The 16,404-nt window shown below is 34.8% G+C and overlaps 1 protein-coding gene across 4 annotated transcripts in view; it reads left to right on the top strand.

Moving 5' to 3' along the window:
• Positions 1 to 16,404, top strand: part of PHF14 (PHD finger protein 14) — a 147,320-nt gene that overhangs the window by 7,751 nt on the left and 123,165 nt on the right. For all 4 annotated transcript variants that reach the window (XM_026036245.1, XM_026036247.1, XM_026036248.1 and 1 more), the window contains exons 3-4: positions 4,846 to 5,495; positions 8,730 to 8,874. In XM_026036245.1, the coding sequence (XP_025892030.1) occupies positions 4,846 to 5,495; positions 8,730 to 8,874 (795 nt within the window). The remainder of the gene's footprint in view (positions 1 to 4,845; positions 5,496 to 8,729; positions 8,875 to 16,404) is intronic.

The following is a 16,404-nucleotide window of genomic DNA, read 5'->3' as shown; positions in this document are numbered from 1 at the left end:
AGGTTTCCTACCCCACTTACTCGACTTCTTTTTTGTGGGGATACACTGATCCTGAGCTTGGAGGAAGCGGCGCTTGAATATCAGCCAGCTCTCCTGGACCCCCTTTCCTTCTAGGACCCTGACCCAGGGGACTGCTCCMAGGAGCTYCCTGAAGAGGTCRAAGTTGGCTCTCTTGAAGTCCAGGGTAGCTATTCTACTTCTTGCCCCACCTCTTCCATGCCGGATCGTGAATTCCAACATCTCGTGGTCGCTGCAGCCCAGACTGCCCCCAACCCTCACATTTCCCACTAGACCATCTCTGTTTGTTAGYATCAGGTCTAGYAGCGCCCCTCCCCTTGTTGGCTCCTCAACCACCTGTGTCAAGAAGTTATCTGCAATGTTCTGCAGGAACCTCCTGGACTGTCTGTTCCTGACATGCTCTGTGATACAGTGGCGTATAGTGTCAAAGTGAGAGTTCTGCACAGAGAGTACTAGACAATCTTTGTTTCTGTTCCTCTGAGTCTTCATCATTTTCCAATTAAGCTAAATACCTACCATAATTGGAAACAAGTGTGATTATGGGTTTGTAATCATATTTTCATTTCCTGGTCTGTCCAGTTTACGTCTGTAATATCAAAGCTTAGATACATATTTTTTGCTATTACAGTATGAAAAATTATTTTCTCATCTCAGTGCAGTAGTATCTTATCTGTTTTGTGCTATTTATTCTTAGCTATGTTGGGCAGTGCCTATTTTTTATTTGTCAATATTACCAGTATTAAATTGCTAATAGCCTGCCAATGTTAAGTACTTAGGTAATCATGATATCCTGCAAAACAGGATAGAAAACCAATGTCATAAATATAGCTGATTGCTAGATCCTTCTATTTGAATATACAGTCACAAGTGAACTATTAAGCCATGGCCATCTTGCTTTCAGTATCACCAGCTGAAGCTGACAGATCTTGGCATTACAGAGCTCTCAGACTTCAGACTGGGAGACAAATGCGAGGAGTAGGAATTCACCAGTCCTGCAGCACCTTGTTTGACAAATCGGCAGCTAATATATTTTCCTGTGTAACTTGTTTTTTTTTCYYCYTTTTTTTTATTAATATATATACTTAAAAAAATCAGAGCTTTCTGATTAATTTAAATCTTGAATTTTAAAAATTTATTTGCTATTTCAAGATCAGAAGTGTAGTCAATGCAACCTCTCTTACCCCTGTTCTGCATAGCCCATATGTAAGGGGATTTTTTGTGATCTCTGGAGCTGTTCTTGTGAGGAAGTTTTTTGGTGTGGTCTGCTGTCACCAAAGCATTTTATGCGGCTGAGGCTTCTCCCAGGGATGTTGGGGTGATTTCACATGTAAGCCATGTGTCCACCTGGTGTTTAAGAAACAAATGTGGAGACACCTCTGAGCTGGGTGAGGGTAACGGGGCTGCTGTTCCCTACAAAAGAATGGAACTAGCCTTATTTATTTAACTGGGCCAAAGAAGTTTCCCAAATGGTGCCAGACACTTCTTTCTGTCACCTGGATTGGTCAGGCTTTATTTCTGTAAGAACCAGGCCCCAAACTGAGTCTGAGAAGTTAGTGTTTTAATTGATCTTCAGTTAAAATGAGATAGAAAAGTTACTGATAATCTGTATCCTGGGAGTAAGAATCAGCCTGTGGGTGGCCATGTACTTAAACATTGTAGTGCTTCCTCTCCATATACAGTTGTTGGGTTTTTTTTGTTTGTTTGCTTGTTTTTGTGCATAGCATATATCTGAAAACAGTTAATGTGGAGATTAATAGTTAATTTCTGTTTGTCTTGATCACAGTTTTTTTTTCTTCAGTTACTGCTGGAGCATATATATATATTTATATATATTTATATATATATATATAAACCTGTGAATTCCTCATGAACTACCCTCTTTGGACTTGGCTGCCACCTCCTGTTGTGCTCAGCAGAACTGAAGCTACGAGCTGCACTGTGATAAATGATGCCTTGCCCACAACTGTAATCTCTGATACTTGTTCTCARTGGAGCTCTGTATTCCTTAGTAGATGCCAGTGTGCCTGGCCCCATCCTTCTGAGAGTAACGTGTCTCCTCTCCCATAGGGGATAACAGGACATGGCAGACGATTTGAAAGAGCCATTCTTTAGGAATTTCTTTGATGGAGAAAATTGTATACTACAACCTCTTCCAAATTGTAAGTGCATCTGACAGGAGAACGACTGCAGAAATAGCTGTTATCACTAAATAGCTCTTCTAGAAAAGTACCTATCGTAGTAGATGTATTCAGAGAGAAGAGGGATATCCCTTAGTGCAGGTATCTCTGGGGTGCACACGCATACACGGAAATCTAAGCAGAAAAAAAGATAGAAAACGTAATATGCAGGTAAAAGGCAAAAGTAGAGAGAATTTGAAGGACAACAGCGAACTGAACTGAAGTTTATTCTCTGATTTATGTTGTTTGAACGGCATGAAGCAGCTGGAGGGTATTCTCAGTGCAGTAATGTAGTGATTTATAAAATCACTATGGGCAACTTAGAATGCTACTGGAGATGAAACTGTCCTCAGACCAAGATCCAAGAAAAGCTGCAGTGAAAGTTTAATTTTACAAGATATTTAAATTTAATTAGCACAATTAGAGTGTCCAGAAAACTTAAATTGTTGTCATGGCAATGCGATGGAGGTGTAAAACAATAGACATATAATAAGGCAACTTAAAAATACAGGTAATTTTAGCACAGGAAACAATATTCTGTCTTATTCCTATTGAGATGAGTAGTGCACACGGGCATTATAGGGCAGGTTTAACATTGTTTGGGTGTTTAATACTGTGGAGTCCAACATTAAATATATTTAACTTGATTACAAATTTCAGAGGTACAGAATTGGTGATAGGTGCAAAGTAACTATATTTTACTTTAATTTTTAGATGCATATATTCAGAATCATTATTGTATTTAATATTCTTGGTACTAAATTATGTAAGTGCCTGTGAAATAAGATGTAAAATATATTTTGCTATTAAACATTCATGTAATATCTATAATAAGCATGACTAGTGCAGTCTAATTTTGAGTTCCTTGTAAAGTATTTGTAAGAGCWGGCAAATAGGTATCTAATAAAAGCTATTGTAACATAAAAATAATTTCTTAGATGACAAAATAGTTAAAACTTTTTTTTCTTGTATATGTATTCTTTTATTTCAAAACTTCAGTTAATTATATTTGTACTGCTGCTGCTAAGGCTGTCAGTAATAGACAGTCTCTGAATTACTGCTTGAGCAGAAATCTGCATTGTAACTTGTGTAATGGCATTCTCATTTTCTTTCCTTGCTCCCTAAAGGCAGATAAAACATTTGTATGAATCTTTTGCTTTTTGTAAGCTTGAAAGGTCTATCATTCATCTGGTCATAATAAGGTACAACAGTGTTGCAGGCAGTCGTACTGATTTTTTTTTTTTTTTTTTTAAGTTTTCAGTTGATTATTACGTAATTTTTTCATCAAATTCTTTCTTTTTCCCCATACAAGTGTACACATAAAGAATAAAACTGGACCAGTACATCCAGTTAACGGTTGAATTGCTGATTAGTCATAGACAGTTTATGTGGAGCTAAAATAAAGGATGTGTGTGAAATGCACAGCATATTCTTTTACTGGCAGGGGAGACACATTGGTCCTGCTGTTGGTTTATTTGGCTTTACACAGAAATTCTCTCTTACTAAGGTAGTATTGAGCATTATTTCTTTTGGCTGGTAAGTGAAAGGTAGTAAAAGTGAAAAATAAATAAATGAAATGAAGAAGGATTTCTTAATTTTAAAGTCTCAATGTATTCTGTCTCTAGTTGCATTTACCAGCACCTAACAGCTCATAGAGAATCTGCTGATGCCTCTGAACAGCTTGAAAATTGTACCTGTTGCCTCACTGATCGCTTCACTGGATGAAGTAGCATTGTACTTTGTCTTAGACTTAAAAATTTTCTTTTTGTTAAAATTAATACTGTAAATTAAAGTGCTGGGAGAATAAAACCTGAGAGGAGATAAGGTGAGAGATTTTATAGCTTCTATACATTTCGCTTTTCTTCAGTATCTTTTTTGTATAGAAATATACAAATATGTTGTATAGAAATATACTTTTTTGTATAGAAACATTATTTGCTTGTTTTTTGTTTGTTTGTTTCCACATAGGAATCCACTCCTCTTTCTTATCTATTGCAAATAATAGATTTTGTTAGTGGATGAAAATAATGAGTACACATAGAATAATATCATCTGGGCTGTATAAGGTTAGAATTTATGCACATTTTCCAGTTTCAGCATTGAATGAAGCATAACTCTTGTGGGATTAATAACTGCAATATCATTGGATTTTTTTTWAAAGAAAACCTAGCCTGTACCAGAATTGAGGGTATATGATTAGTTGCACTATTATTGGTACTTACAATGTAAATTCTTGAATTTTGTGATTTTTAGTCACTTGTATTTGATAGTAATTTTCAGTATTTTGAATATTGAGAAAATACCGCCAAAACTTAGAACAGGAGTACTCACTCTAAGATGTGACTTAACATGGAAATTTTATCTATTCTGTACTTTTGTTAATATGAGCTGCAGTTCAAAGAAACGTTTAACATTCATTTAATAAATTCTGCCATCTTTTTTTGCCATCTTAAAATGCGCTCATGTTTGAGAGATTCTCAGCATACCACTTGAAATAGCAGTATTTGGACATCAACTGAAAATGTAGGTGAAGTGCCTTATGAGGGAGGAACGTGCATCATTCTTTGTTTAACAACTTGCTTCAACAGAGTTTATTTTTTGGGGGTACATTTGTATGAGAACTTTTTTTAAATTTTCATATGCTCAACAGATTCTGAAGGAAGTGGTCACGGGAGCGAAGATGCTTCAAAGGACAGTGGTGAAGGTTCCTGTACTGAATCAGAAGAAAATATCTTGGAGGAGGAACCAGCTGAGGAGAAAGCAGAAGAGCAACAGCTAAAATGTTCCACTGAAGAAGAGGTGCCAACAGCAAACAAGGAGGTAATTAAAACTGAAAAGAAGGATCAGGAAGAAGAAGAAGAAAAGCCAAAAAAGAAGAAGGAGAAAGAGAAAGCGGTTGAACCTGATGTTGTGGCTGATGAGCAAACAAGTGAACCCAAAAAATGGAATTTGCGCAGGAACCGCCCTTTGCTGGATTTTGTATCAATGGAGGAACTGAACGATATGGATGACTATGACAGTGAAGATGATAATGACTGGCGACCTACTGCTGAGAAAAGAAAAGGGAAAAATGCCCTGCGGAAAGAGGGAAGCGATGGAGATAATGAGGATGATGAAGATGATGGGAGTGGAAGCGATGAGGATGACAATGATGAAGAAGGCAATGAAGAAGATAATAGCAGCACAGCTAGTGATGGAGGATCGAAGAAGAAGAAGAGTAAAGTTCTTAACAGGAATAATGCAGATGATGAAGAACTGACAAATGATAGCCTGGCTCTTTCACAAAGCAAGAGTAATGAGGTAGTGCAACCAACTTTCTATAATATGTCTGTTGAGAAATGGAAACTACTCTCCAGTGCTATTCTGTTAATTTGAAAAGCTAAGCTGATTGACTGGAATTCTGTTTACAGGATTTTGAGGAATAAACGAAGCAGCAAATTGGGCTAAGTAGGCACTGCATGTTAAATAAACTTGCTTGGACCATTTTGCCAATCTGATGCCACTAAAGTCAACTGAGACTCTTGTCTTTAGTGGGGTTTGGATTAGTTCTAATGCAAATAGGAGGTCCACTATGCAAATTAACATGTGTCAGTGAGAGGGTTTGGTCTGTTTTAGCCTAAATGATCCCTGTGCTTAATGATAAAAGAGTTAGGGAAGTCTATGTATGAGATGTTTGTAAAAAACTCTGAAATCATAGGTTATYCTTTATCCTAGCACTTGTTTGCAGCTAACTCAAAGACTGGATACTAACTTCCTGGTAGAAGAATTCTAAATAAAGACATATCACCCTCTGGATTAGGACCGACTAGGATGATCAYGATAATTTGTGTTGGTTTTGCTTACAATGCACACAAACACAGTAACTTCTTGCAGTACCAAAATGCATTTGTGGGCTATTATTATTATTATTAGGTTAAATAATTTCTAATTGCACAACGTAAAGATGATATGTTAAGTGCCTGGTATATATTTTTTAATGCACAATTGCTTTTGCCTTTAGGGTTTTTTGTGGAAAAAAAGATACTAGCTTGTTAGAATGGTTGTATCCATTCGTTATGTATCATTGTCACAACATTTTGAACAGGGTAAATATCATTGCTGTAAAATTTACCCTACATTTTCAGGAAATAATTGAAACATGAACGTAAGATTTAGGTTTCAATAAGTGTTACTAAAATGATTCTATTTAAAGTTCTCCTGTTTCCATTTCACCTTTATTTTAATGTGTAAAGTAGCAAGGAACAGAACAGGATATTTGGAAGAATCAAAGGTCGGTGTATATTGCATATTTTATATATGTTTTTATATATATATATATAAAATATGCAATTATGTATGCACATATATGTATCAAATTTTATATTCATATATAAATGCAAATATAAGCAGTACAGCTTTCATTACTAATGATTGTGATTAAGAAAAAAACGTGTAATTCTGCATGTTTTTACTTTTATGTTGGCACCTAATGTTTTTATATTAGTGTGGAGTTGATATTTCCTTCCTGGATGATTGCATAAATATCACTTCGATGGGGACCCAGACGGTATTTTAACATCACTTGTCATCTGCAGGCTACAGCAGCTAAATGTTGCTCTGCTGTCATGCAACTGGCTTGGCTGTAGCCTGCAGAACAGATTTCCTCTTCAGGGCCTCTTTGTAAGGGAGCAAATCGTATGTTCTCATCCTGGTCAGTCTTTTCTCTTTTCCCTATTTCATTGTCTAGCTCTGAAATGCCAGCGCCTTCGCTGGCATTTTTGGGGCTCAGGAGCTGAAAGAGCTCTGTGGATYTTTGTTCTCAAACTTTTTCTTTTTTCCTTCTAATTTGTTTCCCATCTCAGGAAGGGAGATGCCAGCCTTGGTTATATTCTTGAATATGTACCTAATTTCCACTGGCTTGTAAAATTAAGTCTGTTTCAGCAGACCAATTCATGCATAGTTACTGCAGGGAAAAAATATTCAGGTAATTAACTCTGAACGGGAAGTGGTGGTGTTAGCYCGTATTCTTGCATCCCTTTTTCTCCACTCCATTTTTTTTTGCTCCGCTTTTGTTTAATTACCCATGTTACAAAACAATATTTTTAAGTCTGCATTCACTGTACTTTAACTGTACTCTAATGTACTGTGTGCTTTTCTAATATATCAAGCACAAAACAGGCAATCTTGCACTTCAGTGTCAAGCACCGTTAGTACGTAAATGGTGTTTTTCTATTTTTAGAATTACTAGCACTTTTAAAAAATTTTTATTTAATTTTGCGGGGCCTTAAAATACCAGAAACTGCTGTTACATAGTGATTCAGATGGAGAACCCTCTTCTTACTCACCTCAAGCCCCAGGGGAGTTCAGGTGTTGGCAGCATCTTTTGTCTCTGTATAATCGCTCCTGTGTGTTGGACCAGCAGGGACATCTTTTGGGCTAATGCTACCCAGGTGCTTCCATGGAGTGAGTGGGCAGCAGCAGATGCAATCTAGATCACTCCAGGTCTGTGTAAGAAAGAAGGTTTTTCTGCTGTTCTCTGTCTTAATACTTATACTTAAGTACTTATAGGTCTTAAGTTGTCTTTGAGCAGGTAAACTGTAATGGTCATGGATCCTAACAGGTCAAAATTTGGTGCACTTCCATCACTGGTTGATTCTTTTGTTTTACTTAACTTCGTGTATATTATTGACACATAAACAGATAATGTAATTTCAGTGTTGATCTTCATTTAAAGTAACAGGTTTTATATATATTTTTTCTCCTAGTTATAAGAATGTGGGTTTGTATTAATAGAGATAGCAAATTTGTTTTAAATTTGCCCTAGTGAAGCAAAGTAACAGTAGAAGTTTTTATCAGAAAAAAGAGGCTTTTTACTAGGACTCTGAATTGTATGACATCTGATGGGCAGCTGATCAGCCAACATTACTGAATGCCTATGAATGTTTTTCTGTCTGTGATGTGACTGGTAAGCTAAGTGTGTATATTTTGAGTAATAACAGGAGACATTTCTGAAAAAGAATCCAAGTTGTTTGCTTGTCACACAGTATTTGTAAACTTGTACTAAGAGGAGACTATTGGAAGAAATGTTCAAAAGACACAAAAGGTTTTATGCAGCACAAAAAGACTTCTTTCTAAAATGAAGTCTTTCAACAATGAGGTTTTTTTTTTTKGGGGTGTCTTTGTGGATACGTTCTGTATCAGACTGAAAGGCTATTTTAAGTGATAATCTGTAGAGAATGGAGAACATTCAGAGTAAGAATTTAAGATCTTTAAGAGTGAATACCAACTTCTGTTAGCATTCCTGGTCATTTTTATCTGCCAGTGCTATGTGGGCCAATAGTGCAGCTAAGTCATAAATAGGAGAGTAGAAAGGGAAAAAATGTTTGAAGGGGAAATCTGAAGGGAAAATACTGAAGTATGTGAAACTTGTTCTTGTGAAAATAATTTGCCATCTTTTTTTCCTGCAAAATTGAGCAGAGACTTTTTTTCTTGTTTAAGTAAAACTGAGACTGCTATCGTAATCTACATCTTTATTTTTTGATTTTTTGATGTTAGGACTCATTGATCCTTGAGAAGTCTCAGAACTGGAGTTCCCAGAAGATGGACCATATTCTGATTTGTTGCGTTTGTCTTGGAGATAATAGTGAAGATGCTGATGAGATAATCCAGTGTGACAACTGTGGGATAACAGTACACGAAGGTAACACAGTCCATATATTATTTCTGTGGAAGGAGAACATTTGCTTTGGTTGTATTTTGCTTCCTTGAACAAATGAATGAGACATTTAAAATTGGCTGTGTAGGCTTTTGTTTTGTTTTTAATACCTCATGAATTCTTCTAGCAGTGAAACATGAATCTTTCACTTTAGCAAAGCAAGTGTGGGGCACGTTTACAGACACTTTCAGACTAAGTCCCGGGTTGCAAATCCAAGAACTAAGGACTGTGTTGTCAGAGTTCTGGAAGATCATATTAAATACGTTTAATATCTTGTTTTAAAAAGCAAAATGAATTGCACAGTTAGAATTTAAGCTTTTGACAACAGAAAGCCTTTATCAAAAAAAGTTCTTTTGACTGTATATATTTGTTACTGCAGGAGAAAAAGGGATCATCTGAGGCTACTACTACTACATGTAACAACAAGTAATCTTGAACTTTCTTATAGTTTTGACAGTTTGAAAGGAGGAGATCGTAAAGTAAAAAACTTTCAAATTTTTAGTTTACTAATTGCTGGAAATCTTATTTTATCAATGTAGAAAGCCTTTTATTAGGCAAAGGAGGAGAAGGAGTCATTATGAAACTAGCACAATGCGCTTGTTGGCTTTGTTGGTTTCAGCATAAAATGAAGAAGCTCATTTTTTTTCTGTACATAGTGAAATAGTAGCTTGTTGCTATAATTGCATGTGTTTTGTATATGCTAGCTGATAAGCAAGTTAAAAAATACTCTGAAAAGAGAAGTATGAACCTCTTTTGATAATGTGATTTTCCCAGTTATGAAGGAATATTTCCTGAATCATAAAATCATTATGTTTGGAAAAGAYCTTTGAGATCATTGAGTCCAACTATAAATAATAAAATTCCATATGCTCATCTCAGAATTATTTATTAACATCCTTACATAAAAGGTGAAGCTGTAGTGCTTATTTCATATTCTCTTGAGGATGGAAAATAGATACTAACATAAAGGGTCGTGTATGTTCTGGTACTTAAAGAAGTCCTTAAAAATATGCTCTTGCTAATTAGGTTTCTTTTGTATAGCCTTTTACAGCTTTTCTTTGTTTAGCTAACCTTTGCAGCCTTTCATTCATTCATTTAAAAAAAAAAAGGCATTAAAGGCATTTATTTAATTCTTCCTCTGTCAAAATATGTTATGGAGTTTTTCCAGAGAATAGACATTTGGGTTTTTTTCAGATAGGAAGTGGAACCTGCTTTTGTTAATCCCCTACTGCAGTTCTGCCTTTGATCCCAGACGGAAAGCGCTTTCCAAACAGTGTTGTTCTTGCTGTGAGCTGCAGCGTAGGCCTTTCCTCAACCCCTGTTAGTAATAGGACAGTTGAAGACCAGCCTCTGGAACCGAGGGTGGAATTCAGCTGCAGGTTCAGGTGTTTAGTATTGTGTCAGCATCTACCCTACAAGTCCGAAGTCTTTTGGAGAGTTAATCAATACAATTCATGGAGCTTAAAAGAGCTACTCTGCTGGTCACACACCTGATTTATGAAGAGGCAACTGGCTGTCTGGATGCCGTTAGCTTGGTTACATCTTTTTTGCCTATGAAGAGGAATCTCTAAAATCCTCTGTAATGTGTGTTTAATGAYAGTCTGGTTAGGCATGATGGGTTTACATTCAGGTGCAGAATTAAACTGTTAGAAAAGAAAATATTCTCTTTGCTTTTTTAGGATAAAACGATGACAAACTTCTTGCTTGTTCCAGAGAGGTGATTTAAAAGTGAAGAAAAAAAAAAAAAAGTGTCACTTTATTTTCAGTTTGCTAAACTTTTCTCTCTTCAAAAGTTGCCTTTCTGTCACTGAAAGGTCACTTGAATTTTGATAGCTAAAAGTTTATCTGGAAGTCTCATCATTCTTTAAAAATAGCTCTCATTGGCAGATTCCTTAGTCTCATTGATGCAAAGAATATAGCTTATGAACAGCTTTTGTTGTTATTGCAACAAAAATGAAATAGATTAATTCAGGGGTTTAAATTGCTAGCTTGTTTTGGTAAATTTAACAGTCCAAAAAGCTGAAGAACTAAGGGTTTCATTTGTAAATAAAAGTTCAATTGTCCATGATTTATGTTAATAATGATATCTGACCAGTAACATTTAAAGCATTTGTGAAATCTTGTTTGTAGAAGTATTAACATCTGAGTTTACTTAACAGCTTGTCTGCTTTGAAGTTTAAGCTTGTTTCTGTGATTTTATGTTATCATTAAAAAAAAAAGGTTCATAGTTTTGGGAAAATACCTTCTTTATTAAATTTGTAACAGTACAATTATTTTTCGGAGTGCTTGCTGCTTCTATGTGGAAGTAAAACTCATTTCTTTTTGTAAAGATCTTAGGCATTAATCTGTCATTCTGGATAAGCRTTTCTGTGGTAAGAGCTTGTAATAGCAGGGCACCCCCAACGGTGGTGTCAGTTTTTCTGACATGCTGGTTGCAGCGTGCCTGCAGAAAATGTCTGGTGCGAACCGTAGCACGGGAAGCGACCGTAGGTAGTGTGCTGCCAGCTCTGGCTGTTGGGGCAGCTGCTGGGAATTAAATTAGAATTAGAACTACATTTTAGATTTTCCCAGTTGTTTTTTCTTCAATCTCCTGTATTCGTTTCTTGCTTTGCTGTGGTTTTTATGGGAAGGAATGAAATTCCCGTGCTAAAAACAGCAGTGTACTCTCCAAATGCTTTAAAACAGTGTAATAGAACATGAGTTTTTTGCATTTTAATTTTGCAACTTCTCTGCTCTGCTTCTGTTTAATATACAAATTAATTTTGTAAATCATGTATTTTGCTAATCTGCACTGTATAAAGCAAAAATGTATTTATTCTAAGCATTTGACCTAATTAAAGATTAATATATCTTATTTTAAATGCTGTCATCTCACAGCATTTCTTTTTACAGATCTGCTGTTTGTATTTTCATGATTTTTGTGATGATATTTCAGAATATATGTAGATATGGTTAGCATATGCAGATACTATGTTTGACTTGCAAAAGATTCTTTTTCCAGGGAGAGGGAGGAAAAAGTACAGTGAAGGCAAGAATGAGATTTTTCTTCTCATCTCGTTCAGTGGTATAATCTTCAGAATAGCTGCTTTAAAGATAGCATCTTTAAATATTTGCAATCTATTTTTAATGACAATTGCATAAAAATAAGCTGTTGATAGAGAACAATGACTTTAAAATCAGGGAATGAAGGTTAGTATCCTGTGCAAAATTAAATACATGCAATGGACAGTTGTCATTGTAATTATGTAAATGCGTTGTGAGAAAGAATAAATATTTAACTTCTTGAATTTCGTGTACTTAAATGCCTGGGCTAACACTAGAATAATATAATCATTTAAGGTAAGAGTTGAGGTATTTAAGCATATGGCAAACATGGCATTGTGATATAGTTATTTAAGAATATAGGATCAGAATATAGGACAAACATATGGATTTAATGAATAGTGTAATGGAAAAGAGGCTTTCGGGGATATTCTGAGGATCCAAAATTCAGACTTTGATAAATATTAAGGAAAGACAGCATAGATCTCAAGCAAAGAGAAGCTGTTTTTCCTCAACAAGATTTTAAATCGAAGCGGTAGGTTATGACTTGATGATGAAGACTGGCATGCCAGTGACTTCATAAGATGAAATACCTCTTAAGAGCTGACATGTAACATCAGCTATGAGACGTGCAGCTCTCATACACAGTTGTGGTTTTGGTCCCTACATAATCAGCTCATCTGAACAACTGTGATATTTTGAGAGAGAATCAGGAAGATTGCCTCCTGCTATTGCTTGGAGGATGCGCTTGCAGGGAATTTTGCAAGGGAACATTGTTCCAAAATCCTGTATTCCCAACAGTTCATATAGGAAAGTCTGACAAAATAACTTTAACCTGCTCAGCAGGTTAATTGTTTAATACCACGGTAGATTGGCTTTATCAAGCAGCAGTTCTGTCTGTATGTCTTATGCATTTTTAAAGAGTTGTAAAACTAATGCTTTTTAAATTTTGATTAATTAAATGTTGAAAAAGAAAGTAGACAGTAATAAGGTGAACCTGTGTTGTTCTCAACTCAGCTTTAAGAATCTGAAAATTAAGTATTTAAGGAGAGAATGGTCTGCTATAGATAAAAGAATATTACTTTGGTAACAGTTTGAAAGTGTGGCTGGCTTTAAAGACTTTGAACTCTGGCCTCTATAATGTAAGTTTTCAAACAGATTTAGACAAAAGAGCATTTAGTATTATTATTAAATTCTTTTTGTCCTTTAGATTTGCTTTTAACACATAAAAATTCAATTATGATCCTGCAGTGGAGAACTTTCCCTCACCGCCTGTTTCAGATTATGTACGGAAATGCTAGTTCTTCAAGCACTTAATAGATGATCAGCATTCCTCAGCTTTGCAAAGGTTTTTAATTATTAACATTGTAAATCCGAAGAAGTAAATTGTAATTTCTTGAGGTTTTGCGCTGTAGGGTTCCACAAGGTATTGAAACAGTGCTGAGCAGCTTTTGGGCTGCAGAGTTAGTATTTCTCTTTTTAGCSCAGTAAATACAGTAATATTTATTTATAAAAATGTAATAACTGATAAAGGAGACTACAATGCTTGTTTTGGAATAACTACTACCAATGATTGAAAAATGCAGTTTGAGACTGCACAGACACTTTAGCCTGTCATCCCAGATGAATGATCTTTGCTTTTAAGTGTTTCAAATGCATTTATTTTGATGAGAAACTCCCAGTTTTCATCAAAACAGATATATTTCCACAATGGAGTTTTATTCCAAAGTCCTACTTGGAGAGGGGGAAAAAAGAGTGATTTGGTTTTTCTTGTATTTTTTTTTTTAATGAACATCACAACTGTTTAAGTCTACACATGTGGCATCTTAAAGTCAAACGACATCATGTTATCCGTTATTCTTTAAATGAGGACAAATGTATTTTGTCAWCTGTTAATTTTTGTTCCAATTTATTTATTATAATAAATAAATGATTTTTGTAATCATGAATTCTTTGTTCTTTAAAAATCGAACCAATGATAATTCTTTGCTTCTCTCCATATTTTGCTTCTATTATTTTGCAAGTAATTTTCACTACCACTTTTCTTAAGGAATTTAATAGCTAGCATGTCTATCAACTTATTACATCACTTGGTAAAATATATTTTTAAAACTACTTTGTATATGCAGCTGTTCAGGAGATTTGTATTGTCCAAATGGGTATTAGATCAATGGAATCTGATCTTTCCTTTATCTGTTATCACTTCACCCAAAAGTCACAGATACTCCTTCATAGCAAACAAGAGGAAGAGTTGGACTGAAACAGTTGCATATGCTCAACAAAAAATGCAGCTCAACAAATGGGACAAATGAGACTCGTTTTTTCTTTTTGTTAAGTATTATCAAGTCAAATTTGAACTAATGCTGTTGGACTTCATGTTTTGAGTAGAAATTATTTATAGTGTTTTATCTAACTACCTATAAGAACTCCTATTAATAAAGTAGAGCTCCACTATTTTGTATACATTAGTGCCAACTTCTCTTGGAAAACAAACTCGCCAGCCATGTTACAAATGGTTCAGAATTATTCTGGAATATATTCAGGCTGATTCATGCTAGTAATCTGACAAAAAATAATTTAAAAAGCATGTTCTGTGAAACATTGCACACAGACATTTTCTCCTTCTGCCTGAAGATTATGATCTGATGTCCTTATAAGTACATCAGTTATAACAACAAGGTGGCATTCAATAGTAGCTTTTTGTTTATGTGACTTCATAGCAAAGAACGGTTTATAGGCACAGAATAATAAGCCCTGTGGAACAGTCTTCTTTTATATATTTGGCAGCACGTGGAAGGCAATGGCTGGATTCCTRTGGGCTGGTTTTCCACTCTGCTCTGAACAAGATTCTTCTGATGTGTTTACCAGSAGTGAGAATCATAACCCAGTGCATTTAATAGTATGGACAGAAAAAAAAGAGYGGCAATTCCTTGTGTCTGTTACTTATCTTAATTTTTTTAAAGCTATTCTTAAGACTTTTGTGTATATTAGGAAAATATATATTTCATATTATATATAGATATAAAATTATATATTTTCTGTATTATAAACCCTGACAAGTTTGTTTTTATAGTGCATGACAGAATGACTAAAATTCTACTGTTACAGAAAGAATGTTTGATACCAGCCCACATGAAATGAGGGAAATAATTACTACAGATATGTATCTGTAATTTTCTGGAAAGCAGGTAACCTATTTATAGGTAAATGACTGATAAGTGCAATTGGACAAGTATTTCAGAATACACTTAAGAGTGGGGAGTCACCATTCTTAATTCAGCAGACTGATGGCAGTTAAGTTAGGAAAACACATCTAATACTATTTGATTATTCAAGATGCATTAGTGTTTGAAAGAAACTGATTTTATTTTGCCATATGGATTGATGACAGTATTACTGTTCCAACAATGTTAGGTAATTTGTAATAACTGCATTTAGGAAAATCTTAGTATGTTAAGGATAGTCTGTAGGCATTTTAAAAAGCTTAATTATTCATCAGTTCTAAAAGATTAATGGGCTGCGTGCTTATACATTAATGTAGTTACTTAAAATTAACTCTACTGGCATTTATTCAAAGTCATGTTGGAACTTAAACAATGAATTTTTGAAATGCTCTTTAAAATAGTACCGTAGTATGAAAAAAAGGGTGATAGCTCAATGTAGCAGCTATATCATATTTTATATGTATAATGAAGCTGATCGTGAATGCCCTTGTGTGCTTTATTTGTCCTTGCTAGAATACTTTCCTTATGAAAAGAAACATGTTTTAATCCCTATTGATGAACTGCATGCTGTAATGGCAGCGTATATTTAAAAAAAAAAAAAAATCCCACAGTGATACTACTTATTTCCTGAATTTGCTTTTAGTCTATTATGCAAAGCTGTTTCTATCATAAGGGGAGTTAGAGCGTTAGTGCTATTTTATTCCAGTCATTGAGTAATGAACCAAACAAAGATATGCTATTATTTAATTGCACAATTCAATAATTTAACTGCTCTACAAGCAAAAAAAAAAAAAAAAAAAAAAAAAAAATTGACTTAATTATTGTATTTGAAAAATATGTGAATACAGCCTTTAAGTAAAAGTCTATGATGTTTGTCTTCTTTATCTTTGAAATCATATTTCCTCCTACTTAGAAAAAGATAAATGTTACACATAAGAAATGTAGTTTTATAGTGCAAAGTCTGAATGTTTTTCCTTTTTCATTTACAGTAGTAATTATCGTGTTCTTGTGTAAAATTCAAGTAACAGGCTTCTAAATCACTTTAAAAATAGTATTTCCTTAAGTTTCTAGTGCGTGTCTAAGCATGTCATAAAGAATGCATTGAATATGCCAAAAAGAGAAGCTGAAAATAAGAATTATGCTGAAATATATTGTTTTGAAGGAAAGCGCTGTCCAAAACACTACCACCCTAACTCAACAATGCCAACTGTACTTTAGACTCCCAGATCTGAAATTATAGTAGCCCTTT

The sequence above is a fragment of the Nothoprocta perdicaria genome, unplaced genomic scaffold, assembly GCF_003342845.1.
Source record: "Nothoprocta perdicaria isolate Ctin4 unplaced genomic scaffold, notPer1 scaffold_173, whole genome shotgun sequence".
Lineage (NCBI taxonomy): Eukaryota > Metazoa > Chordata > Aves > Tinamiformes > Tinamidae > Nothoprocta > Nothoprocta perdicaria.
Note: the sequence above shows the minus strand (reverse complement) of the source record. Positions and strands in the feature narration are given on the sequence as shown.